Source organism: Erithacus rubecula (assembly GCF_903797595.1).
Source record: "Erithacus rubecula genome assembly, chromosome: 1".
Classification (NCBI taxonomy): Eukaryota; Metazoa; Chordata; class Aves; order Passeriformes; family Muscicapidae; genus Erithacus; species Erithacus rubecula.
The window spans coordinates 18,363,167-18,389,167 of record NC_136658.1 but is presented as its reverse complement, the minus strand read 5'-3'; the positions used below and the strand labels follow the sequence as shown (position 1 = coordinate 18,389,167).

The 26,001-nt window shown below is 42.2% G+C and overlaps 2 protein-coding genes across 2 annotated transcripts; both read right to left on the bottom strand.

Moving 5' to 3' along the window:
- Positions 1–47: 47 nt before the first annotated feature.
- ZBTB11 (zinc finger and BTB domain containing 11) lies at positions 48–19,683 on the bottom strand. The gene is made up of 11 exons (XM_079313785.1): positions 19,134–19,683; positions 16,023–16,258; positions 15,149–15,380; positions 13,253–14,055; positions 10,466–10,645; positions 9,731–9,967; positions 8,674–8,818; positions 7,527–7,644; positions 4,792–4,950; positions 4,125–4,300; positions 48–3,221 (listed from the first exon to the last, which is right to left on the bottom strand). Exons 1-11 carry the CDS (start codon positions 19,441–19,443, stop codon positions 2,689–2,691), a joined length of 3,129 nt encoding a protein of 1,042 aa, XP_079169911.1. The 5' UTR covers positions 19,444–19,683; the 3' UTR covers positions 48–2,688.
- Positions 19,684–22,224: 2,541 nt separating this feature from the next.
- Positions 22,225–25,993, bottom strand: RPL24 (ribosomal protein L24). Its single transcript, XM_079314697.1, has 6 exons — positions 25,904–25,993; positions 25,713–25,788; positions 24,598–24,708; positions 23,345–23,481; positions 22,887–22,950; positions 22,225–22,352 (listed from the first exon to the last, which is right to left on the bottom strand). Exons 1-6 carry the CDS (start codon positions 25,906–25,908, stop codon positions 22,272–22,274), a joined length of 474 nt encoding a protein of 157 aa, XP_079170823.1. The 5' UTR covers positions 25,909–25,993; the 3' UTR covers positions 22,225–22,271.
- Positions 25,994–26,001: the final 8 nt, after the last annotated feature.

Below are 26,001 nucleotides of genomic sequence, written 5' to 3'. Positions count from 1 at the left end.
CAACACCTTCTTTCCCTGGAGAAAAAGAAAGTATCTTGAAAGAGCAATTCATTGGCAGAACTCAGTTTATTTGATGACAGAAATAACCAGAACTTTATACATCTAACACTAAATAAAAACAGCAGAATGTACAAATCTGATTCATTATGTACAGGAATTTACTAGGAATACTTAATGAACAGCACTTCTCATTAACTTTATTTTTAAAAAAATCCAATACCAACTGCATATTTGCAGTCTGACTTTTGCAGAAGGGTAGTGAATGTCTTAAGTGCTGCAGTCCAAAGAAAAATATAAGGCAACTCCACACAGATGGGAACAGCAAAGCCAAGAGTGACACTCCCTACTTCCCTCAGGCCGTTCTGAAAAGATAAGGCACAGCATGTTAGGAAAGGGGTGCCACAACATTCAGCTTTGACATTCCTGGCTGAATCTTGTTTAGAAAACAACCTTTTGTGATTAGTTTGGTTGGTGGTTGTTTTTAAACAACAGATCATTGAGTCAGTGAAAGCATTTTGACAGTGGATAAGGAGGCTCTGAAATTCAGATTCAATTTTGCTTCTTCCATACGTTGGGCAATAAATAAATGCACCAAAGATTAAACTAAGGTGCTGGTAATATTCTTTTTTGTAAGGTAACACACTAAATATACAAATAATGTTCTAGCACTATTTACAGCTATTTTTCCTTGAACACTTCTTCATTTAGTAATACATAATTATTTTTAGGATAAAAACATTGAAGTGAGTTTTCAAGTTTACCTAGTGCTCTTTTTAATCTTTTTCCATCATAATGGCAGTACTTTAATTTTAAGCAGGATGGCTATCTCCAGATTCTTTACCATACAAAAATTCAAGTTGCAGCTAGTATCATTTTTTTTTAATATTCACTTTAGTTTTACTCCACTTGGTAATTCAAAAATAATACAATTGTAAAGGGATGCAGGATATATAAATAACTACATTATTTCTCTGAAATAAGACCCTGACTTTTGAAATAGGCATCTACAAATTAACTTGGATCCAAGACAGGAGCTCAAACATTAAAAATTTTCAACTGCTTATCTACAGAATTGCAAAATATAAAAAGAACGGTCCATTCTGTAGCTTAGTAGATAGATATCCACATAGTTAAATAAGATGAAAATAGAAATACTAATTCAAGTGAGGTGGTGGTTACTTTGCTACAGGGTTTGCTGAAATTTTGTTCAGTGGATTTGTTTCACAGGTATCACAGTTATATGCATGTCACTTTATTTATGAAGTTTACCCTACAATATTACGAATTTCTGGCTGCTCAGGTATCTTGTTGCTGTCCAGGTTAGCAAACGTGTTACCATTATAGACTGAGAAGAATTTAAAGACTAAGGCTCTGATTGTTCATATGCAAAGCACTTTCAGTTTCCTTGACAGACATGCTACTTGCTTTAAAAAAAAACACTCAGCAACAAAGGAACCCACACCTTGTACAGATTAAGATGTGCCCTGTTTGTGGAAACTTGGGCCAAGCACAGCTGTCATTCACATTTACTTGCAGAACACCCAGTAAGGATTTTTCCAACTATGTGGTGTAACACCAGCTATCAACCCGCCCAAAAAATATTTAGCAGCAGTAATAAGGTCTTCTAGAGATTCTGGTAATTTTGAGACAAATTTAATTTTTACCCCATCCTAAGATTTTCATATTTCTCTACCCTGATACTGTCATGTGTCCTACTTGGAATTAGCAGGGCTCCTCCTTTCAATATGATACAAGACAAGACCAGTCTGTAACTAGCTGGACTTCCTCAGCTGCCAAAGAAGTGTGCCATTAGACCTTTCTCTTTTAACAGTTCCTACATCAAATGTAAAGAAAAATTAGAAGCATCCATCATCTGGCTGCCTGTTTTGTACATCAGTGCTGGCAACAGCTTCCAAACATGGAGCTAAATGTGGCCATGCACAGAGGCTGTGTTGTAAACTCCTCCCTTACAAGAGAAAAGGAGTTTACTTCTCTAAGTAGTCTCCCTGTGGTGGGCTATCCTCTGGTCAACATAAATTCACAACCATCTTGGAGAACCTTGAATCAGACTCAGCAGATGCCTGCCCATTATCTATAAAACATTTTACAGTGTTTTGCTGAACCTTGGACAAGCCTCCCACACACCTGCAATTCAAGTAAGTTCTTCAGAACTGGGATTCACTAACTACCAATGGTGCATTTGCCCAGAGAAAAAAGCTTCAGTTTTTCTGTATGCCACATGAAGCACAAGCCTACACAAAGCATTCTTACCTCCCTTGTCTTGGGAGCAAACAGACAGAATCCAATACAGGTGATTTGCTCACAAACTTGATAAAATATCAAAACAAACAAAAAAGCTACCAACAGCTGTGCATTTCTAGTTTTCAGTGCAGACTTTTTATATGTTTTTCCTTTTTATTTTTCAAAGTTACAGTATAATACTGCATGACACAAAAACATTATTTTAACCTTTTGTTTTTTTTTAAAGTTATAGCCAGTATAGAAACCTTAGGGCCCACTGCAGTATTGGTTCTTTTTTCCTCTAATGTGTGGTGCAGTATTCTGTCATCACAACATTCAGTACTGAAGATTAACAATTTGAAAACAAGCATCACTGAAAGCCCGAGATAACCCATCGAATACTCGGCTCTCACAGATGCAGAACCTTACCCTTCTTGCTCTCATATACTAAATTGGCTCTGTCTTTGTTACGTGGGCCACTTCCACTTCTACAGTTTCGATGGCCTGCGTCACTTCGGCCATTTTCTGTCCTTGCTGTTGTGCCAGCACATAATTTACCACCTGCATGATGCTTTGGTCAGAAAGGGTGGAGACGGACGTGCACTCCTCAGTAGCTGCGACCGCCTCGATGGCTTCGAGCGTCTCCCCCGTCACCAGCACGGTCTCGCCCTCGGCAGCGCCGAAGCCGATCTCCGTCTCCTGCTCCTGCACGTCGGACGCCAGGATGCTGATGGCGTGCTCCACCTGCGTGCCCTGGTTGTGGAACTGCAGGGTGTCCTTCTCCAGCATGATCTTGCAGGGAATGTAGTCCCTGTGGAACTTGGTCATGTGCTTGCGCAGGGTGCGCGCGTCGATGTAGGCCTCGTTGCAGACGGGGCACACGTAGGGCCGCTCGCCCGTGTGCGTCCGCACGTGGCGCTTCAGCGAGCGCGCGTCCGCCCACGCCACGCCGCACGTCAGGCACTCAAAGGGCTTCACGCCTGCGGGACAGAGGGACAGCTCAGCAGGGCTCACACAGCCACCAGCAGCAGGGCAGGAGCAGCACCCTCATAACATCTGAATCCTCTGGTCTGTAATACCTAACAGGGTGTGTGGATGGTGACAAACACCATCTCACTACTGGCTTTTCCTCTGTGACAGTTATGGTAGATTTAGGCTAAGTACCTAGTACAGGACACTTTGTCTGTTTAGAAACAAACATAAAATCTCTATTTCAATAGTTAGACAGCTGTCAGATTTGCCCTTAAGAGCTCTTTAAAAGGAGACATGCTTAAAAAAACAAAGCGGGTTTTGCCCCAGGACATGGGAATATACGGACTCCCAAAACAGCTGAAAGAAGCAAATACTCAAAAATCAATTTCATACTTCACATCTAACATAAAACTGCACACAATTCTTTAACAAAAAATATAAAATGTATTAATATTTTCCCCAAACATATCACTTGTCATAAATTAAGAAGTGAACAATTTCCAACACTGGTCCTTTTTTTTAAACTTAGGCCCATCATTGTCCTATTTGAAGAGTACTTTGTTAACTGTGTGCACCTTTGAAAATGGAGAATGTTTTAGTGCATCCAATCCTTTGCCAGATTCACCCCTCTTAATTACTTGTAAGAATGTTCCTCTGCTATTCAGGTTCTGAGGACAAACTGGCACAGTCCCCGAGCGTGAGTGGAGTTTTAGAAAGACCCCAGCTGCAACTTCTGGGAATCACTGGTAGTAAGTTACCAAACCAGAATTTGCATAGAACTGGAGAATCTGTAAAAAACCCCTCCATGTCTTGCCAGACAGGACACACACAGACTCAAAGGAACAATTGCCCCTTGCACATTGTGTTTTTGGGGGTTGAGGGATGTGATGACTATTTTGTGTTCTACCTACCTTCATGATTGTTCATGTGTCTCCTATATTCCCGGAGTTGTGTGAATTTTCTTCCACAGTGCTCACAGACTCGTTCCAGATTCTGTTTTGCTCTTCCTTTTTTACCATGTGTGGCTTTCTTTACATGTCTTCGGTACAAAGCTTTCTCGTAAAATTCTTTCCCACATACATTACACCTAAAATGTGTTAAGTGAGAAATCTATTAAAATAGTTTTAAAATCGTATTAAAAATGTACACTTATGTCTTTTAAGTCAAAATACACTTTATTTATGGTAGACAAAGTTTATTGGCAATGCTGTCTTATATGGTAAGTAGTTCCATAATCAGAAGTAATATTGTTGGACTGAACTCCATTTTCTCTTATCCACAGCCACAAAAGCTTCCACTTACCCTTCTAGAGAAGTGAGATCACGTAAGTTTCTAACTTCACTGATTGCATTTATCCTCTCATGACTTCACATCTTAGTTCCAGCACTATGTCCCAGGTTAGCATCTAACCCACACTATTTGAAGTCACCACCCATCCTCAAGTACTCAAGACCCCAGACACCATCAATCCATTGGTACTTTTAAAGTGGACTAGGCAGTGCCTTGTTGACAGCCTGTGGATCTCTATAATCTCACTTTGATTAGTACATTTCAGTTGTTAAATTAATTTCCTCTTACCTATAAGGGTCTGTGACAGAATGAGACTTTACATGAGAATACCAGTCTTTCTTCCAGCTGTAACATTTTCCACAGAACTGACACTGAAATGGCTTCACACCCAAATGTTTATTCATATGCTGCCGAAGATCCCGAGCTTCATAGAAACTCTTGTCACACCTGTAACAGCAAATATTTTAGCATCCCATACAAGAAAGGCACCGATTTCAACATCACTGGACCCTCTCCTTCAATGGCAAGTGAAGATTGAGAACACCTGCACCATCAGTACTTATTTAAAGCACATTTCCATTCTAAACTAGAAAAAATTTAAAAAAACCAGCAGCTTATTTGAAAGCCTGGAACAAAACCTGAGGACCTCTGAAACCCTTTTGTCTGTTAATGAGTAACTATATTCTTTCTGCAGTTTTAACAGATAATAATCAAAGGCAAACCAACTGGGAGACATCAGAAATTTGTATTACACCACATGAACACATGAGGACAGTAGCAGCTGTTTCTTCCCTTAATCAGAGAGGACTGACACAAAGATAACTGTAATTTGTTGTTTTTAATGCTCAAATGTAGGGACTTTTTAGAAATTAAAGAAAATACAAATTCATAATACTGCAAGAAAGCATATGAAAGTATTGATACTCATTCTTTAGCTTGCTGCTTGTACACATCTTAACCCAGGCTAACCTATGGTTTTCCTTCACTTATACTTTGCCATAGTGTGACTATACAGCTCCTCTTGGTATGAAGACTACAGAGTCTGGTTTAATCAAAAATATGGTTTCTCCCTTTGAAAGAAACTCTGCTGCTCATCTCTCTCTTCCTCATGTAACTACAGCTGCATGACTTCAAGTAAGGACAGAAGCAGAGCAATGCCAGCAAGCAAAGGTGGATGATTCAACTTCCCTACTATCAACCACTGGAATGAGGGAATCTCAGAAGTCACAGCATCCAGTGGAGTCTGAAAATGAGAAAAGTTTTCATACAGGAACAAAACACTTGATATTGCCTGAATAATGGGCATTCTGAAGAGAAAAAAAAGTTTTCATTGCTTTTGAGGGAGAAAAAAAAAAGCAGGTAACAGTCCTTGAGCCATCCAAACAACCTCCTCCTCCTCCTAGGCTAGAAAATCTGACTGCTCCAGTTCAAATGGGGCTCTCAGGGATCCTCAGTTTGCACATCCACATAAAAAGTATCAGAAAGACCCTTCAGAGGCATGAATGGGGTTGGCACTTGGTGCTCCCTCCTCAAGGATTGCATTATTTGGAAAAGCCATTAGAGAAGTAAAGAATTCAAGCAAAACACCACCCTCTAACACTGCCATGTGCTACTGCAATTTAATCAAACACATACTTCACTGCAAACTTGCAGCAACATTTAGGAGAATAACTCATCGTCAGCCTTGCTCAACTGGGCCAGAAGTTCACACTGAAGCCTGACAGGGAGGTTTCCATTCCAAGACACCAAACTAAAAAACTGAAGTCTGGTCATTGCTTAGTGAAGCTCTCTAAACCACTGGTGACAACATGAATTACATCCTCAGTAGAGACCTTAGCTAGAGAAGCAGCAAGGACTGTGTCTGTTTTGAAAAAGCTGGGGAGTCAAAATTTCTTCTCTGTCAACGTTGTCTCTTGCATCCATGTCCCTACTGTCTTGAGTAAAAAAATATTTGTTTTATAAATATATTTCACTGTCAAAACTAAAATTGCTTTCCATAGTGTGTTCCATGAAACAGTATCTGTGCACCCTATTAGCTCTGTTCTTTGTATTTTTAGAATACTTCTAGCATTAAAAATCACTGAATAAAAACATTGCTGACAGAACTGAAGTTCCTATAATTTAGAAAATATTTTTGCTAGCATGCAGCAGCACTGAGGTACTTTAAAATATTCTTTAGATTATTGTTTCTTTAAAACCTTGAGTTGCTACAGGCAATCATATTGTACCACTCCTCTTAATATCTGACAGGGCTTCCCAGGGACCTTATTTTGAGTTGCAAAATTAAAGATTATAAACAAGAGTTCTTCTGCAGGGCACTTAAAAGGCTCCCTATAGTCTGCTTGGTCATGGAAAAAGTATCCATGTATGTTTTGCTAATGCACTAAGAACACACTTTCCAGTGACAGTTTCTGCCTTGTTGAAGTTCTGTGTTGTTCTGTTATGCCATTAATAATAAAAATAAAAACCATTCATTACAATATTTAAGTGGTCATATATGTTTTGTAATCAAGAGAACTGCAACAGTCAGTGAGTCTCAGTTTGCAATGCTCCTGCACAGCTGTGTGCTATACACAGCATGTTTGAGCAAACATTGCACACAAGTGCAGGTCATTGCAGACTCTACAGAACAGCTGCAAATCAAACTGAAATCCACTATCACACTACAAGAGGGCAAAACCAGGCTGAAGGCCCTTGGCCTCTTACAACTTTACACTCTTTTATCTGTCCTACAAAACAGCTGTATACCCACAGAGCTACTGTTACAGCATCAATTAGAGTGCAAAGTCATTAGAGAAGAGCTGCATGAAACTGGAGTGAGGTAACAGTTTAAAACCAAACCTTTGCTCTCCAGCACATGTACTTACAAAAATGCATTTTTACTCTCACGCTTTACAAGTCTTATCCCAGGCCAGTGGAACAGTTTTACACTGTAACAAGGAGCTGCTTTTAATCTTGAGAATTACTAGGATCATTAATGCTAAGAAAAGAAGTTCACCAAAACCACCTATCACCTGACTTACTGAGTACACTGATATCCACGAACTTCAGGCTTTGGCTGATGTTTCTTTATGTGTTTACTGAGTCCTGATGCCCTGTGGAAAGATTTTCCGCAGATGGAGCAAAGATATTTGGATTCTCCTAGCAAAAACAAAACAAAGCATGTTACCAAGCCAGGCCTCTGTTTCTCTGGAGTGCTTTGTGAGACAGGTTTTTAATTCATATATAACTTAAGTAATTAGAGCAGTACTACAAAGAGAAGTTTGTTTAATTACACACTGATGAAATTTTCAAGTATATTTTGTATGTGCTAAAGTAATAATACACAAGAGGAAGAGTAGCAACTCTAAATTTCTTTATTTCATGTTTTAAAACATAGGTACATCACTGCAACTATAATTTAGTGAGGAAAAGTGAGCAGCCTAAAAAGCTGCCCTCTTGTATGGAAAAAAAACCATAACTGTTTATCTATTATGCAACTTCTTCAGAAACAGAGCATTGCTTATATCTTGCACTTGTGGAAAAAGACCTTTAAATAAAAGCTTCTGTTCCATTTCATCAACATGAAAGTGATGAATACTAACAGGAATTCCTTAATTTCAGGAACAAATTATCTGAGTATCTCTCTTGATTCTGCTCAGCACAAAAAACCAGAAACACAGACAATCTTTACAAACGACAATTTTAAAACTCTGCTTGTATTAAATTACTATATTGTCACCTTTCACATGCTTTCAAGACACTAGACTTTATAAAATGTCAATATTGGTACAGAAAATCTTGTAGAACATATATGGAGATTCTGAGGGATTTAACTTACCCAGTTTCCTCTAAAAGGCTGGAAGATTAAGTACACTAGAACATTCCAGCCTGTTGCTTATTTCTTGAATTGACATGATACAGGCCTTAAATACGTACATAAAACCACAGGAACAGAGTAACCACAATTGCTTGTTCTAGTATAGAACATTTGCATAATAACACTTAACTATGGTAAAACAGCCCCAGAAAATGACTACTTACCTCTATCTCAGCTGCCTGACCAGAAGATAAAGAACAAACTACCATTTATTTTTTTAAACAGCTCCTCTGACACTGAAGAACAATGTTAAAGTTCAGCAGCATATAACAGCCCAGCAAAGGAAAAGTATTCCCTTTCTCATCACATACCTGTATGAATGCTCATGTGTTCCTGAAGACTTCTTTTTGTGACAAAAGACTTTTCACACAAGTCACACTTGAACTGTTTCTGTACTTCATGGAGAGCTAAGTGCATTTTTAATCCGTGCTTATACGTAAAGGTCTTTCCACAAACCTAAAAAATCCATATATGGTGGAAGAGGACAAATAAACTAATTATGTAATAGGTGTTTAAATACAAACATAGCAAAACCTCTTCTATTTCTTGGGAGCTAGGATGGCCAAGCAGCTGATTTTGTACCAGAACTGACAGAATTGGCCTATTAAAAAAACAAAAGTAATAATTGAAGGAAGACATTCTTCTAGACACAAGAATATTAACTTGCTCAACTCAAATTCATTCTAGCTTTTTCAGTCTTGGACTGTGGAGAGCTAGGCTGAAAGGACAGTGCAGGAGAAAATCTCTCCCAATGACTTGCAGCCGAACTGACAACCAAGGAGTGGAAACATTTATGTCTGGCTGAACAGTTTGGGGGATAAAAAAGAGAGGGCTGCTGGCCACTACACAGGTACTTGCAGTTGGAGCTTGAGACTGGGAGTCTGTTGGCTGTGCTGTGAGGAGGTAAGGGATGTGTGGTTGTGCAAGGAACAGATGAGGTAAGAAGATGTTGTGAGGGACAGTCAGGGTAAGGCAGCTGGGAAAGGGACAGCTTGAGTCCCTTGAGCCAGTCATGCAGAATAAAAGGAGGAGTAAGTGTTGTGTGAAGCTGCCTATAAGGAAAGGAGCCAGAGTTACCAGAGAGAGGTCTATGAAAGGAGGATTGAGAGTTGAGAGGAAATAAATTTGATAAGAGAAGAAGACATGTAGGGTTTTCTACTAAAGGACTGGTGGAGACGCCAGTTAAAGGGCTGGTGGTGATACTAGCTGTGTCTGTCTCGACATAATAATTGCAACACTGGACTGCAAGCAATTTTCTTTCCTACTGCCTACTGTAAAGTGATCAAGATTAACATAAATTTCAGAGACAGCATCAATACCAAAATATTGGTACATGACTAATGTGATCAGAGAGCAAAAGGACTTTACCTTGCACGCATGGGGCTTGACACCTGTATGTTTAAGCATGTGTATTCTGAGAGAATAGAGCTTTGGCAGAGTCCTCCCACATATGTCACACACGAATTCCCGTTTGGTCCTGCCCTTGGCCGAGGACACGCCGGTTCCCTCGGCACCCGGAGCTGCAGCGCCGCCCTCCGTCCTGCGCGTGTGCCGCACCAGGTGCGCCCGCAGGGACGCACCGTACTGGAACTCCTTCTTACACAGCTGGGACACAGAATATTACAACTTCACCTTGCTTGTGACACCCACAATTATTATCAAACAAAACCAGAACTAATCAAATGTTTTAGGTACAGTAATATGAGTTAAATCTATAATCCAACTCCAACAGCCATTTTGTCTGAGGTTAATGAAATGTCGTAAATCTTTATTTTATGGCTACTGACAGAACCACTGATCACTTCCCAGTGAGACTAACTTCCAGTCAAGACAAAACACAAATTTACTGGTAGGGTTAAAAGCAAATCCCATGCTAACACTGTCTTGAGAAGCAAGTCACACACTGCTGTCAGGCCGAGTGGCTGCACTCTATTCTACCTCACCCCAGCCAGATCAAGGCTGTATCCAACTCTGAAATCTGTAAGGAAAATAAATATATGTACCAAAAAAGGCAGCGAAAAACAATTACTAATATAATTACTGAATTAATTTTCATAAGGAGGAAAGCTTATACAGAAAAAAAAGAACAACCCCTCAACTTACTGGGCATTTATACTCCTTAGATCTTTCATGTTTCAGTGTGTGCATTATGAGTGCATAGCGCCGCTGGAACACCATTCCACAGTCAGTGCATTTGTGCTGAGCTTCCACTTCATTACTTTCCGTGCTGTCTCTTTTGGGCTGTTTCATTTTTTTCCCTCTTTGTACCAGCTTCATGGCAACCTAGGTAGGAAAAACAGAACCTTTGAATGAATTTTACTGCACTGCTCTTCATACCTTGTCTGAAAGTTTGTATTAAAAACTGACGTTCTGTGTTACTGTAATACTTCTTAATATTGCTGACTTAGTTGCTCAAAAGTTACCTTGTTTCAGTTCACTACAAAATACAGATCTCAAAGTGAGTGAAAAAACGTTTGTTTTTTTTTAAGCCATAAACTTATGATGATGGCCACACAGTGACTTACCAGTTCAGGGACAATGAACTCTTCAGCCCTGAGAAATTGCCTAAGTGACAACTATGGGATAGTTACAGAAGAACCACAGAGTACTGCCAGTCAGGATTTCTATCAAGTTGAGAGCATTCCAGCTTTCTTAGAGGTATTTTTATCTAGGAATAAGGCACTAGTGGGTTTTTATTAGGTGGCATTGACAGTGCTACCTGGAGTTGATAATCTCATCTTCCTTTGTAAAAACTTGCTGCCAAATTCTAAGTGATCAGATTGAAATGTCCTGTATCAGGTGCACCCCCTTTGGATTCCTAAGAATAAGGCAAAGGAAGGATGTACAAGCATTCCCATGTCTTCATTCTGTTCTCCCAACAATTCAGGTACCTAGCAGTTTTTTAAAACAGGCCAGCCCTTCTACGCCTCTGAAAACCAACTTGACACACAAAACTTTTTGATGTATTTTTTAAAATTTTTCTGTTGCTCTGAAAACTTGTGTGAACTTGGCTAAATTGTGAAGCCACAAAAACCATTTTATTCAGTACATGATTAGTAAGAGCTAGGAAAATGATTAATTCTTACAAAGCACACTTCATCCCCTATATCTCCATGCCAGGTGCAAGCATTGTAATTTAAATCAGCAGCATTTTTCCTGCAATCTCTTTCTTTTTTTCTCCCAGCATCAAAACTGGGAACTCAGAAGAGCATCTCCTTCCCAAAGCTTATATGACATCCCATGCCATAGGGAAAGTTGAGAGATGCACAAGACATAACACCAAAAGCTACAAAACTGTGGAGAACTAGACTGAAAGGATACTGCAGGAGGGAATCTCTCTCCATGACTTGCAGCTCTACTGATTACCAAGGTGCGGAAACATCTGTGTCTGGCCAAACATTTTTGGGGGATATAAAGGAGTAGGTTAGCTGGCACTACACAGGCATTTGCAGTTGGAGCTTGAGACTGACAGTCTGCTGGAGTAAGAGAAGGAGGCTGCTGGCTGTGCTGTGAGGAGGTAAGGGACAGACATGGCAAGAAGATGTTGTGTGAAGGGCAGTCAGGGTTAGGCAGTTGGGCAAGAGACAGCTTGGGATTAGCCAGTCATGCAGAATGAAAGAAGGAGTCAGAGCTGTGTGGAATTGCCTGTAAGACAAGGAATCAGTACTGTGTGAAGCTGCCAATAAGGGAAGGAGTCAGTTATCAGAGAGAGGTCTATGAAAGAAGGAGTCAGAGTTGCATGAGAGAGAGGTCTGTAAAATAAGGCATGTAGAGTTTGCAAATAAAGGACTGGTGGGAATGCCAGGTAAAGGGCTGGTGGTGATACCATCCCTGTCCATCTTGACATAACTGTGACACAAAAAAAGTTGGAAAGCAGAAACTTATCCCTGAGTCCAATCCTGAGCAATCATCTAAGTAAGTTTCTTTTTTCCATAGGTCTGTGCACTTCCCCTGTCAAGGAGCTTGTTTTAAAAACAGCAAAACACATTAACAGGAACTATTCCCAAATGTAAACATTCCCCTTCCCAAAACAGAACAAAACCTTGGTGCTCTCCAACCAGCATCAATAGGTTGCTCAAGTATTTTGATTGTGCTAGTTTTAACATCTGGGCTTTAAGCTGTCCATCTGTAAAAAGACACTAATGCTACAGCTTCTATCTACCAATGACATCAAATTATTGTCCCGTGTGTGGGACTGGTGGCTCTAATATGCAAAACTCTCAGGACTCCTCTGGAAATTAACAGTTCTTCAGAAGACTTTGACAACATGCAGTGAAGTGCACTCTGTCACAAACTAAACACATGAATGCCCAGTGAGATGACTGTCTACTATTCATAGGCACTGCAAGAAGAAAGGCTCTCAAAGAGGAAAGAGTAGTAAGACTTTAATTAAAAAAAAATAAATTGTAACTGGAACTAGTTCAATTAGTAAATATTTAGTATGTTCAGGTGCTAGTTTTTAACAGCAGTGCTATTTGAACCTTTCTCTTAACTGACCCCAATCAGAAGGTAGCAGGAATGCATTATTGTGACTCATGACTACATCTTAAGATCTATGTGGGATGTAAAACTTTTCATTCCCAATGCTGTTGTCAAATAGGATCTCACTTCTCTAACAGATAAATGTATGTATCTATGACACATACATGAGTGAGCTTGGAATTAAATTCACAGATCATTGAGAATTTTGGGGAGGTGATACAACTTCTGTCCAACCATAAGAAGCTGTGAGAAGATACTAAACCTACACTGTGGCCACTGAGCATTCTAAAGATTCAATATTGGAAGGAATACTTATGCCAAGTCAATGCTTTTGGGATTTTGTTTCCACAACTTTCACAGCTTAGAAATTACTCTGGTAAAAACAGGCCCAATGACAGACAGATTTACCTGCTGCACTGCAGATTTAGGATTTTTCTTTCTATTCTGCAGGTTTTTTTCAATTCCTTTATGCAGCCTGATGTATCCCCCCTCACTGACTGAACGCTGGCGAAGCTTGCTTTTGTAAGTATCATCCTGGCTGGAAGCAAGGCTTTCTGGCTGGGAGCTGGAGCTGCTCTGCTCATTACTTTTCTGCTTGAGTGACTCTGAGGAGTCTTCAGAAGCAGAGTCCACATGTGTTTTATCACTTTGATTTTGAACTGTCTCAGTTTCCCTTTGACTCTGTGTGTCCATGGCTTCCACAGTCAATGACTCAGAGCTGAGTCTGTTGTAGAGGTTGTTTGAAGTACTCTCCACCAGCTGGATCTTGATGTAATTTTCAGGTGTTTCACACTGTTCCACAGGCTTGGAAGGACCACCTGCAGTGGCCTCCAGAGGCTCTGGCTGCAGGAGGTCAGGCTGGGGTGCAGCTGCCTCCTCTGTCCCAGCAGAGGAAAGAGCTCCATTCACAGCTACTGGCACTTCACTGGATGTGAGTCTAGGTTGCTCAACACCATCCATGGGCTGCATCTGCACTTCAGCCCTCTCTGCTAGATTTTGTGTTGACTCTACTGTTTGAATATCTCCCTTTTGGTACACTGTAATTTGTTTCTCTTCCATCTGTTTGTGCACATTCTCACAGATTTCAAGGACCTCTGACATGAAGAGATGCCGGGCGAGCATGGCCACCTCTGCCATACTACAGAAGTCAAACGTTAATTCTGAAGTATAAGCAAATTCCAATAAAGGCAGGAAACTGGACTTGCAGAAACCTACCAGGAATAAAACAAGATATTAGAGCAAATAATGATGACCTGAAATTACACCAAAATATCCCATGATAAATACAACAGTTCAGTTGTATACAGATACAGTTAAGTATGAAATTTAGGGCAAAACACTTGAAGTAACAAGCCCATCACTGGGACTCAATCAACTGTTATTTACGCTGCAGCTCCCCCTACTCATGTAGTGTCTATGTGTGGGTAAGCTCAGATAACTTTTCCAATAACTAAGTAGAATTAGGTAGTTTCACAGTAAAATACTTTGAGGAATATTTCAAGATTCTGGGAGAGCCACAGTACTTTTGGAGCAGATTAATTGAAATAAAGTCTTTCTAAATCTGTTACATTTAGAAAGTCCTCAGAATGGTCTTAAGTAACAAGTGATGTGGTAGAAAAATAAGAAAGTAGCTATTGAAAACAACAAAAATATGGATATACAGATTAAAATGCTCAAATATAAGAATTTGGTAAAATTTTCCACAGTTGTATAAATAATAAATATTTAATGTGGAGAATGTTCTGTACCATCCTATTAGAAAATTATTGTTCATGCATACCTATTATTTATGCAGAGAATTAATAAATGAGACAGCAATGCAGGAGGCATATATTCTGTACACTATTCTTCATCACTATAAACCTATTTTTAGAACATTTATTTTAGAATTGTCTCCTGTCTTTCATGCACCAGGTCGGAGAAATAAGTAGACATGTACAATTCTGCTTCACAGAAATAAGAAGCAATTTAGCATTTGTTAAGCTGAACAATTCTCCAAGCAGCTTGTCAACATCCCTGCCTGATGCATACACAGTGGAAACATGCCTAAGCAAGGTTAAAATCCATCAAAAGCTTCTCAGAAATTTTAAGATTAAATACCACAGTCCATGGAAAATCAGATTAGGCAAAATCAGAGTGACTGCTTTTGTATTATGATCCACACAAAATACTTTTAGATTAAAAGAGAGAAAAAAGCACGATAAAAATTTGGTTATCTTCAACACTCAAAAAAGACTGAATTAAATACTGTACACCTTACTTAGGTTATTATGATTTCTAGCTTTGAAACCCACAGCAATTCACCTGACAGATCCACTACAGCTTCATGACTAGTGACAGCTCCCTTTTCAATGAAGAGCTCTCGGAAGTACTCGCTGTTGGCTGCCAAGACAGATTTGTGAGCTTTGTACTCCTCTCCTTCAATCAGCAAAGTCACATCACAGAACTGATTGGAAAGCCTCTGCTGATTCAGCTGGTTTAAGACTGACAGACAATGTTTGGAAGATGACTGCTTCACAAGGCCTTTACTGTCAACCTGTCATAAACAACATTTGAGAACTTCATTACATTTAGATTGTGCCTTTCTAAGCATTCACATTGAAACACAGAAAAGGATTATTTTCTGCAAGCATACAAACAGTTCAAGCCTGTAGAATATGGAGTTTACCATTGTTTTTTTCTTTATGTTCCACCCTCCCTCCAAACACGATTAAAACATACAAGAAAAATGGGAAGACACATTCAAACAGCTCTTTGACTGTATTTTTCTATGCTACAGTCTGAAAAAGTTTCTAAATTCAAATGTCTTCACATGCATGTGAGCCTGCAGTTAGGAACAAGAATTTTATGTATCAGGATAGCATCATTTATTAAGGAAAAAATATAGAGCCCATAAGAATCTTGTATGTGATGTTTTACTACTGGCAATTTTGCCATTCATTTTATCATAAGATTTTATATACATACTTTATAGGGTGATTTTATTTCCCAGCAATGATGTCTTATAATTAATTTAATGACATATACACCAGTATCCCAGTTCTACATATTCAATCTCTTTGGCAAAATTTATAGTCTTATTGTTACAAGATTAACACAACAATGGAAAAGAAGTACACGACCAAGAACACAGTAACAGAAAATGCAAATCCAGTCAGATGTAAACAATGGTACTTACAAACACAAGCTCATGCTTTGCTATTGGCTTCTTCTTCACAGGCTTTGGGGATGCAGCTGGGATTGATGCTGTGTTACTCAATTCATCATCTGTTTCATTACTGTCTTCATGAGATTTTGCATCAAGTCCTAGCTCTTCCAGCATTTCAGAAGGATCTGAGAGAGATCTAGAGCGATCCAGCTTTTCCTGGCACTTGCTGCATTCTTTAATGTAATCTTTAACCTGCTTAAGAATACCTAAGAAAAATTTATGGAGCTTGATTAGGCTTCTAATCTTAATTCAATTTATTATAAATAATAACTAAGTATGTAGGTGATTAGCAAAACATTGATAATTAGTAATCAAAAATATTACATACTAACAAAAAAAAATGAAGTCAATCACCTACACTTTCCCTCCCTGATACATTATTCTGATTCTCTGACACTACTGCATGATATTTTATGTCACTACTGCTAATTTGAGATAGAGCAGTTAGAATGTCACTACATCAAGCAAACCTTCCTAGAAAGATTATTAAGGCTAAAAAAAAAAGTAATGGTATTTAGACATTTAGTCTCATAATCCCAGGGTAATGATGGATGTAACATAATCCTGCATTTAGCCCACACAAATGGCTTGTTCCTCCTGAAGAGGACAAGAACTGGAAGGCTCACCTAGGAGCTTTTGCAAAATTTGGAGTATCCGTGCTATACACAATGACACTGATATGTATTATTAACACTGATTTAAATAAATTGCTTATGATTTTGAAATTTAAACTAATCAATTTCCCACCAGTACTTTACCAGTGGAACCAAATATAAATGACAGGATCCAAGGAAATAGCCTGAATTTGCATCAGGGGAGGTTATTGTTGGATATCAGGAGAAGATTCTTCCCCCAGAAGTTGGCTGTGCCCTGGAACAGGCTCCCCAGGGAAGTGGTTACAGCACCAAGCATGACAAGAGTTCAAGAAGTGTGTGTACAATGCTCTCAGGAATGACTCTGGTGACTTTTGGGGATGGTCCTGTTCAGGGCCAGGAGTTCCATTCAATCATCCCTGTGGGTCCCTTCCAACTAGGTACATTCTGCAATTCTGTAAATAATGTCAGCTACTCAACAGGTCCTAAGCCCAGGGTCCTCTTCTAGATACCAAGGCATTTTCTGTGCATGGCTTTCAATCCAAATTTGTTTTCTTCACTAGGATAATATAAAGGCATATATAGCAGCTGGGCCTGTATGGTTCAAAATCCAGCACAGCTCAAAAGCTTTGCTGACAGACTTAGACTTGTTTGTTGGCTTACATCTCCTCAGAGCATGACTTGCATTATCATTACATACTTATCTCTGTAAGGATGAGAAAAACAGATTTAAGGCAACCCAAGACATTCATGCCCATTTCAACATTTGTACATCTCCTTGCTTTCATCTGAAATCAGAGAGGAGGTCTCTGGCCTGCAAATCAAACCTCTAACACTCTGAGGCATTCTCCAGCCCTTTGTCTTGCAGTTACAGAACAGACACACACCAGGCTGATGTCCACCTCAGGATGACAGCTGGGCCAAACTGCTGTCCACTAGCAGCCAAAGAATACTGTAATGGCAGGGAAAACATTGTTTTAAGGGAGACACATGTAAGAAACATAATACTTGAACTGAAACCATGGAATGAATTTTAGTATTCTCAATGCAAAAGAAGTAAGATGATATAGGGTGTGCAAATAAAGGTGACCAACAAGATCAAAATAATACAGAATGCCCTCTGCTAACAAACAGTCAAAGCCCATGGAGGAAGTTTCCAGTGAAGGATGAGAGTATATGCCAGAGCAGTACAATGCTGGGCAGACAATGAGAATACAGATAAAGTCACCATCCAGAATGGCTGTATCAGCTTTGAGATGCCAAATCCTTTTTCACATTACAAGATCTTCAAGCCAATGAATCTGGACTGGAGGGACTGGCTACAGACAGAGCAAAATCCCTCCAAGTGAAAATAGGGAAAACTAAAGCTGAAATTACAGACTTGCTGATGGATGAAGAAAGCAGAACAAGAAAAGCAATACAGACACACACTGGGCCCATAGCTAGTGAAAAGCACACCAACTTGTTTAATGGATACCTAGAGCTAAAAGTAAAACACCACATCCAAAGAGAACAAGATCCCAAGTCAGCCAAAAGAAAGTCCCAATTGGGAATTATTGCTGTTCAGGCACCACCATTTGTAACAGCTGTGATATGACTCAGGACCCAGCTGAGAATTAGTCTGGTCTTTTCAGCTTCTCACGGCAAGAAAGAGAAAAATATAACGAGTACCAGGACTGCCAGCCGCTACTGGCAGCTGTAGTACTCTAACATGAACACCATCACATGCAAGAATGTGGTCCAAAGCTAACCTGGGTCATGTGGAAGAGATTTTCACCCTATCCCAAGGTCACAGCTGAGATGTCACTGTTTTACCTGGGCCATGAGCAAGACCTGGAGGGGACAGCTGTACTCCGTATTTCCATATATTCAAGACATCACCATCAGGTAAGAAGCCCTGAACAATTAGCTGACCAAGATGTGCAGAGCGAGCCCTGCCTCTCGGTGTGACACAATGTCCCTGCCCACAGAACACGTGCTCCGAGGTGGCGTTTAGAGGCACCGGTCACTCAGCAGGTGGCATTTCCCTCCTGGCCCCGCCAGGGAGGGCACGCCGAGATCCCCGCAGTGCAAGGGAGACAGGCAACTCCCGGAGCAGGTACAGCGGAGGGCAACAAAGATGATTAAGGGACTGAATCATCTCCTGAAGGAACTGGGCCCAGTCAGCCTTGAGACGAGACGACTGAGAGGGGACCGCATGAATGTGTATAAATATCTAAACAGAGGGTGTCAGGAGCATGGAGCGAGGCCCCGGTGGTGCCAAGCAAGAGGCAACGAGCAAAAAGTGACGCACGGCAAGTTCCACGTGAACACGAGGAAAAACCGTGAAGGTGACTGCGCACTGTGCCGGCTGCCCCGAGAGGCTGTGGAGTCCCCGTCAGTGGAGATGCTCCAGAACCGTGTGGGCGCAGCCCCGTGCCACGCGCTGGGGTGACCCTGGACCCGGTGCGGTCCCTTCCCCGCGGCTCCGCGCCCCGCCCCGGCTCACCTCTCCACCAGTACTTCTGCGAGAGCCCCTGCCAGGTCTGCAGCCGGGTGCGGTGCGCGCCGTCGGGCGCCAGGTGCGCGGCGCGGATGAGGCGGGCGCGGCGCTCGGCCTGCAGCACCACCTCCAGCTCGGCGAAGCGCTGCTGGTCGCGCTGCCGCCGCTGGTAGTACAGCGTGCCGCCGCGCACCACGTAGCAGGCGGCGGCCTTGCGGATCTTCCGCTTGGCGTTGCCCTCCGTGCCCGGCGCGTACGGCTCCCGCTCGTTGGTCAGGTACCGCAGGATGGCCAGGTAGCTCTCCTCGCTGGACATCGCGCGGCAAGGCACGGGGGAGCCCCCGCGCCCTCAGAGCCGCGCCGGGGCTGCGCAGGATCCTCCCGGGATAAGGGAAGGGGCGTCGGGATCGGCCCCGGCCCGGCGGGAGCCGCGCCCGGGGGGGAACTGGAGTGTCGCGGCCCGCGGCGGCAGGAGGGAGGAAGAAGCTCGGGCAGCAGCGGCGGCGGAAAGACAAAATGGCTGCTGCACAAGCGGAAGTGAGGTAGAGCCGCGCGCGCGCAGGAGGGGCCGGGAAGGGGCGGGGGCGCGGGGAAGCACCCGCGGGAGCGGGTCCGCCATCTTGGAACCGGGCAGAGGAGAGCCCGGGCTGGCGCTCGCTAAAGGCTGGGGCTGCCATGTTGGAGCCGGGCAAAGCCCGCTGCGGGGCGCGGCCGTGGCGGCGGAGGCTGGGGAGGCTCCTGAGGCAATGCCTGTGCAGCCCCGGCTCCGAAACGAGCGGCTTCTGCTGCAGAACTGTCTCGGCGGCAAGAGCTGCGGGCAGAGCAACAGGGTAATTCGTGCCCTCCGGGAGCAGCAGCCATGCCTCGGGGCGCTCAGTGCGCGCTGTGTTATTTCTAAGAGACGAGAAATAAAATCCCTTAGATGCGAGCTGCGCGTTTTTGCACCGTGACAGAGACAGGCGAGGAGCCGCGGGATGTGGCCCCAAGGGAAGCGCAGCAGCAGCGACGCTTCCCTGCGCTCGGCTCCTGGAGCACAGACACCGGCCGGACGGAGCGGGGCCGGCCAGAGGCGCTACTTACACAGAAAAAGGGTTCCGCATTGAGGTTTCCGGTTTACTTTGTTTTAGCAATGGCAGTGGTCGGATACTGGAACAGGTGGCCGTAAGAGGTTGTGGAATCTGTCCTTGGAGTTGCGTTCAAGACTCAGCTGGGTACTAAGCAATGTCATCTAAACAGACAGGCTTTGAACAAGGAGTTGGAGTGGATGTCCTCTGGAGGTCCTTTTTAATCCAATTTTGTGGGTCAGTGACAAACTTAGGTACTAATTTTTTTTTTTTCTGACAAGTAACTGATAGAGGATCGATTACATTGCGTTAGGTAAACACAATGGCTTATATTAATTTCCATGCCATTTAATTGTTACATCTGTTTGAGTTGAATAACGTGCTGTTACACCAGGGTAGGGCCCTGCTCTCCACAGCCTGCATCACTCCATGTGAGAGGAGTAACCGATGGGCTGTTATTCCTTACTTCTTACCACATCAGCCAGAACTCGGGAATAAACATCAAGGAAGAATAATCGTGAAGCACTTCTGTGCACCACTGCAGTGACACCAGGCAGCCAAAGCCTGCAAACTTCAAAGCATTAACAAATACTAACTTATTAACTAGTCATATCTGCCAATCAGTTTCTAGTGAAGTGTATTTCAAGCAGATGGTAGAAACTCATCCTGATTTTCAGCTTAGCTGAAAACATTCACAAGGACACATTTGGGGTATCAGGTGCTGTGTACAAGACACTGATGTGATTTTTATAATCACCACTAGCACAGGTAATTTTCAGGTGTTTTCAGCCTTCAGTTTTAAATTATTAAAAATTCCTTTCCCTACTAACTATAGGCAATTTTTCATCCTCTCTTCCTCCCCGTTTCTCATTCCTTCACTTTCAAATGTGTTAACCAGTTTAGAAGCCTTTGAATTCATTCTAAACATGAGTAACATGAGTAGTGCTAGGGTTTGTTTTTTTAATAGCAAAAAGCAGAATTGAAGATAATGGTGTAAATTCCAATAATATAATCAAGCTAGACCTTTTTAAAGGGGTTGCAGCCTTCATCCAGACCCATATCTATTTTACTAAAACCCAAACAAGATGTTAAGTATAGTCATAATCCACAGTGCCCATTACAGCCATTGTTTTTGAAGTTCAGGACTGCAGAAGTTGAAGCACAGCTACCTTCTTGACTGGTGTAAGGTAACAAACCAAGCCCTCAAAGTATCAATAGAAAAGTAACTGATCCAGAAAATAGTAAAGGTTTGTTTTGTTGTTTTTTTTTTTTCTATTAAGTCAAGACATTGTTTAGCCAAGGCTATTGCTGTCCAGCAAAACTGACAAAGTTTGGGTATGCTGTCTGCACAGTGCAGTTACTTAGGCAGAGGAATTCCCATGAGGAATTTCAATCCCTCTAAGCCGTGGGAGGGTGGGAAATTACTAAGGGAACCAACCTCTATCTGCCTTCAGCAAGTTAAATATGAACCTAAATGAGCTTTAACTGCATAACACCAGCTGCATTTGAAACCCATTCAATCTTCACAGGCTTCCTTTTTGTCACAACAGCTTCCAGTAATTCATCATTTTGTAACACCATGACCCAGAAGTTGCATCTGAATCTTTAGCCATGCAGTCTGTGAAACCATCCATTCATTCTCTTTTTCTTAACCTTTCCTTATTTGATTCGTGCTACAGGCCTTCCACAGCACAGGATTTTCGTGATTTACAGATGGCATTGCTTCACACCCCCTTTTAGCTTGTATCTCTGAGCTTAGAAACCTCTTATTTGTCATAGATGCAGAATAAACTTAGGTGCTGTTCTGTCCTGCAGGCAAGAACACCCCTCAAATACCAGCTCTATCTACCCTGCTACCTGAGCCACTCAATGAAGACTGGAAAAACGTGTGCTGATAGAACAGATTGTCTAAGAAACAAAGTGTTTTATGGCAGGAAGATGCTTTTCAGTCTGCAAAACCTAGACATGGTTATCTCACAGATTCATTCCCTTCAGTATATCTCACACAGCAGAGCAGACCATGGCACAAGTAATGGAATTCCATCAGATGTTTATTCAGCATGACCAACAGTTTGGCAATTTAGCGCTTTCCACCAACACGGGGAGCAGAAACCTTGACTGGTTTCACAATCTTCTGCTTAGGTGCTGCCTTCGTAGGGGCCTGTAGAGAAATAATGAAGTATGAGCAAAAAGAAGCTATTTATCTGCAGTCCTAAACTGTCCCTGTATATACTCTTGACAGGAATCAGATCAAACTAGAATTGCAGTCTGTTGTATTGAGATCATGTTAACAGATATTTACACACGTAACACTAAGCCAACATATGGTTATTAATTCATAAGTGATTACACATGGTAGCATTCATCAATATATTGTTACCAACTTCCTAGATAATGATGATATCACATTCAGACAAGTTTTTAGCTATTAATTATCTCTGATATTAGATCAGAGAATTGTTTTACTGTAATATTTACTTATTCTGTAAAAAAAGATTCATTCTGTGCCACTGTTTGGGTATGCTTAACTGCAGTACAAAAGTCCAGTCAAGGAGCTTTCACATCAAAAAGTTATGAAAATACTTCCTCAAAACAGAGATGAATTTCCAATTAATTGCCACAGCAGACTATTGTGTGTCGTGTTACAACATGGTGTATTCCATTTTATAATTTCTATTTGCCTACTGCACCTCACCTTTGCAGCAGAAACAGCTGTTTTCTTGGTTGCCTGCTTAGCCTTCTTGGCTTCCTTTGCAGCCCTGTTAATTCACAGAAAAGGAGAAAGTTATCTGTGTCTTCCGTTCACCGTTTCTTTGTTTCAGCACTGTAAGAGCTTCCCATGAAGAATGGACTGCACTACTGCAGATTTCTCCTCTATATTCATTATCCCCTGGGGGGATTTCTACAGAGACAGCAGAACTGTGAGTGACAAAATACAAAGGGAAAGGGCAGGGAGGGACCCTTCTCTGCTGCCACTATTTCTTGCCAAGATTACCCAGTATTACATACAAATACACAGATTGAATGCAAAAAAAAAAAAAATCCCCACCAAAAATCTTATAAATCAGAGCTCACCTAGAGGTTTAAGCTTTTGTAGGAAAAGTACTATAAGTTTGAAAAGCTTGGAATAGCTCCACTGATCTGACTCCTCACCTAATAGCCTGTTCCCTCTGAGCCTTTCGCACTTCAGGTTTCTGGTTCCGCTTGGCCATGATCTCAGCTAGAGAGGCACCAGTGATGGCTCTCTGAAACTTCACAGCGCGGCGCGTGCGCTTCTTCTGCACCTCTTCCTAAAGGGCAGGGGGCAAACACAATGAGCATACAAGACATTAAATACACAGCTAAAGACAATCACAGAAACAAGCTGCTACTTGAATTGATGCTATGTAAAACTGTACGCTGAAGTAGAATTTTACTCCTCACTTTAGAGGATCCTTCTGTTGGATATGGGAAGTGCTGCCCTTCTCCAGCCACATCCTGTACTTTTCACAGCATGTTATTACCAACAATCCTTAGCTGGCTCCTCAGCTGTCCAGCTATTGGTGTTGGAGACACACGTTAGCCCCTGTATCTTCTAAACTTCTACAGCAAAGTATGAAATAAATTATTTTGAAAGAATGTCAGAAGTTCAGCCCTCCGTAACTCCCAAAAGAAAAAAGGGGGGAAGGATAAACCTTTGATGGTGTCTTCTGAAAGGAAGACACTCCATACCTATTCAAGTGGATCAGGTGCTGGGCAGCAGTACAAACCATCATGCATCAGCCTTCTTTCTTCAACCAAACTGGCAAGAAAACTGACTTACTGCATTGATGTAAGCCTTTCTCAAAACTCCTCTGCTGTGCAAGATTAAACAAGAGCACTGTAGCATGCCTCATGCTACATGCCTTCATGATTTATCCTTCTCATGCAATGACAGCTACATAGGAAAAGACCTCGTGCTAAGTTACAGCCCAAAGTTTTCAAGGAGAGTGTATGAGGAGTGTCATCCCTGCCCCTCTAACCCCAAAATCAGCTCCCTGTGATGTCACCATTCAGTAAGTTTACAAGACCAGACTTTTAGGAAGTCTGAATATTAAACAGAATTACCCACCTTCCCTAAAACTAACTTTTAAAGACATATGCCATTCCTACAATTATTAAGATCTACTGAACTGTGTACTGTGGCTCTGAGTGGTCCCTCAAAGAACTGCTACAATATAGTAGCAATGCTTTACAGTGCTTTTGCTGAAGTGGTGTATAAACTCATGCAACTGCACTCACATTTTCACCATTATTAATCAGTCTTCATCTTGGTGACTTGGGTCATGCTTCTGCTGCACAGTGGCACACTTGAGTGACCTCTAACAGACCAGTGACCACACCCTTTGGTCACCAACTTACAGTGCCATTAGCTGGTATGTACTTACTGACTGTCCCTTCTTGTGCTTACGCCTGTACAGAACAGTCCAGTTGATCTGACGAGGGTTTCTCTTGGAAAGGAATGCAGACTCACATTTTGCATTCAAGAACTGAAAAACCTGGGAAGGCAAAATGTTTTCTGTGAAAGACATTATCACAGTTTGCATTAAGTACTCTTTCAGTCAGTGTTTTTCAACATTGATGCTTTTGGAGTTCTTAAACACAACTCTAACTATTAAAAATTTTAGAAGATAATCCAAGAAATCTAAACATTTGCATTTTGTTACATTGGTCAAACTGATGTCTTGCAAGGCACTCCGAAGCACCTTCATTTATCTGAAAAAAAGTTCAGATTACCACTTCTATCCAATGCTGCTGTATATTTCAGGCACAGAATGAATAGCTGTGTCCAGCATCATACTTTCCAAGTGTCTGTCCTCAAGCAACAACCTACTTCCTGGGTGTGGGAGTGACTCAAAACTTGTCCGAGGGAACACCGGGAGACCAAATCCTCCACATGATTCCTTCTTGTCTAGTGACACTAACCTGTTTGTCTAAAACAACACGCAGAATGTGCAAGCTGGTTTGTTATTGACTATGTAATTTCATTTAAAGTACATCCTAACTCCCAGGAGTGCTCACAACGATTCAACCAGTCTATCTCCTGATCATTTTGCAGGGAATTCCGTAGAGAAAGATGACTGTAGTAGGATACTCAAACGCCAAGTCCTCTTTTCGCAAGCAGGGACAATGCTGTCTGCATGACATGACAGCTTGAAAGGGCTTTCCACCCTATTTCACCTCACAGATTTCTACTCAATTACTTTGGAAGACCACCTCTTGGCTCCAGCGAATCTTAGCATTTGATGCAGGACGTCTAAGCAGCATTTTCTACATAACTTTGGTACTTTACAGCCGCTGCTCTAAGACTCCCTTTGGAAACTACATTCTAAAACCCAACCCCAAGCTACAGCAGGGCACCTGCGCACCGATGCTGTTCTCACACGGCTCAATACGAGCGACTGGGGCAGACACCACATCAACACTACCGGAGTCTCCGGACAAGCCCAAACGCGCGGCCCCGCTCCCCGCGCACCGCCCGCGGGGCTCGGCCCGGCCTCACCTTCCCGTCAGTGCGGGCGTAGCGGCGGCCATGGCCCGGGTAGATCTTGTACCCGCTGAAGCTGCACAGCTCGACCCTGCGCGGGAGAGAAGAGTTAGGGGAGGGCGCGGGTGGCCGGGAGAGGCGGCCGGGGCCCCGCGGCGGCCTCCCCGCGGCGGATGGGCGCGGATAGCGGCGGACGGGGCGCTCACTTCATGATGGCGGCGGCTGCGAGGGGCCGGAGAGGCGGAGAGAACGCCGGAAGGCGTGTGGGGAACGGCGGGCGGGGCCCGACGGGAGCGGAGCGGGA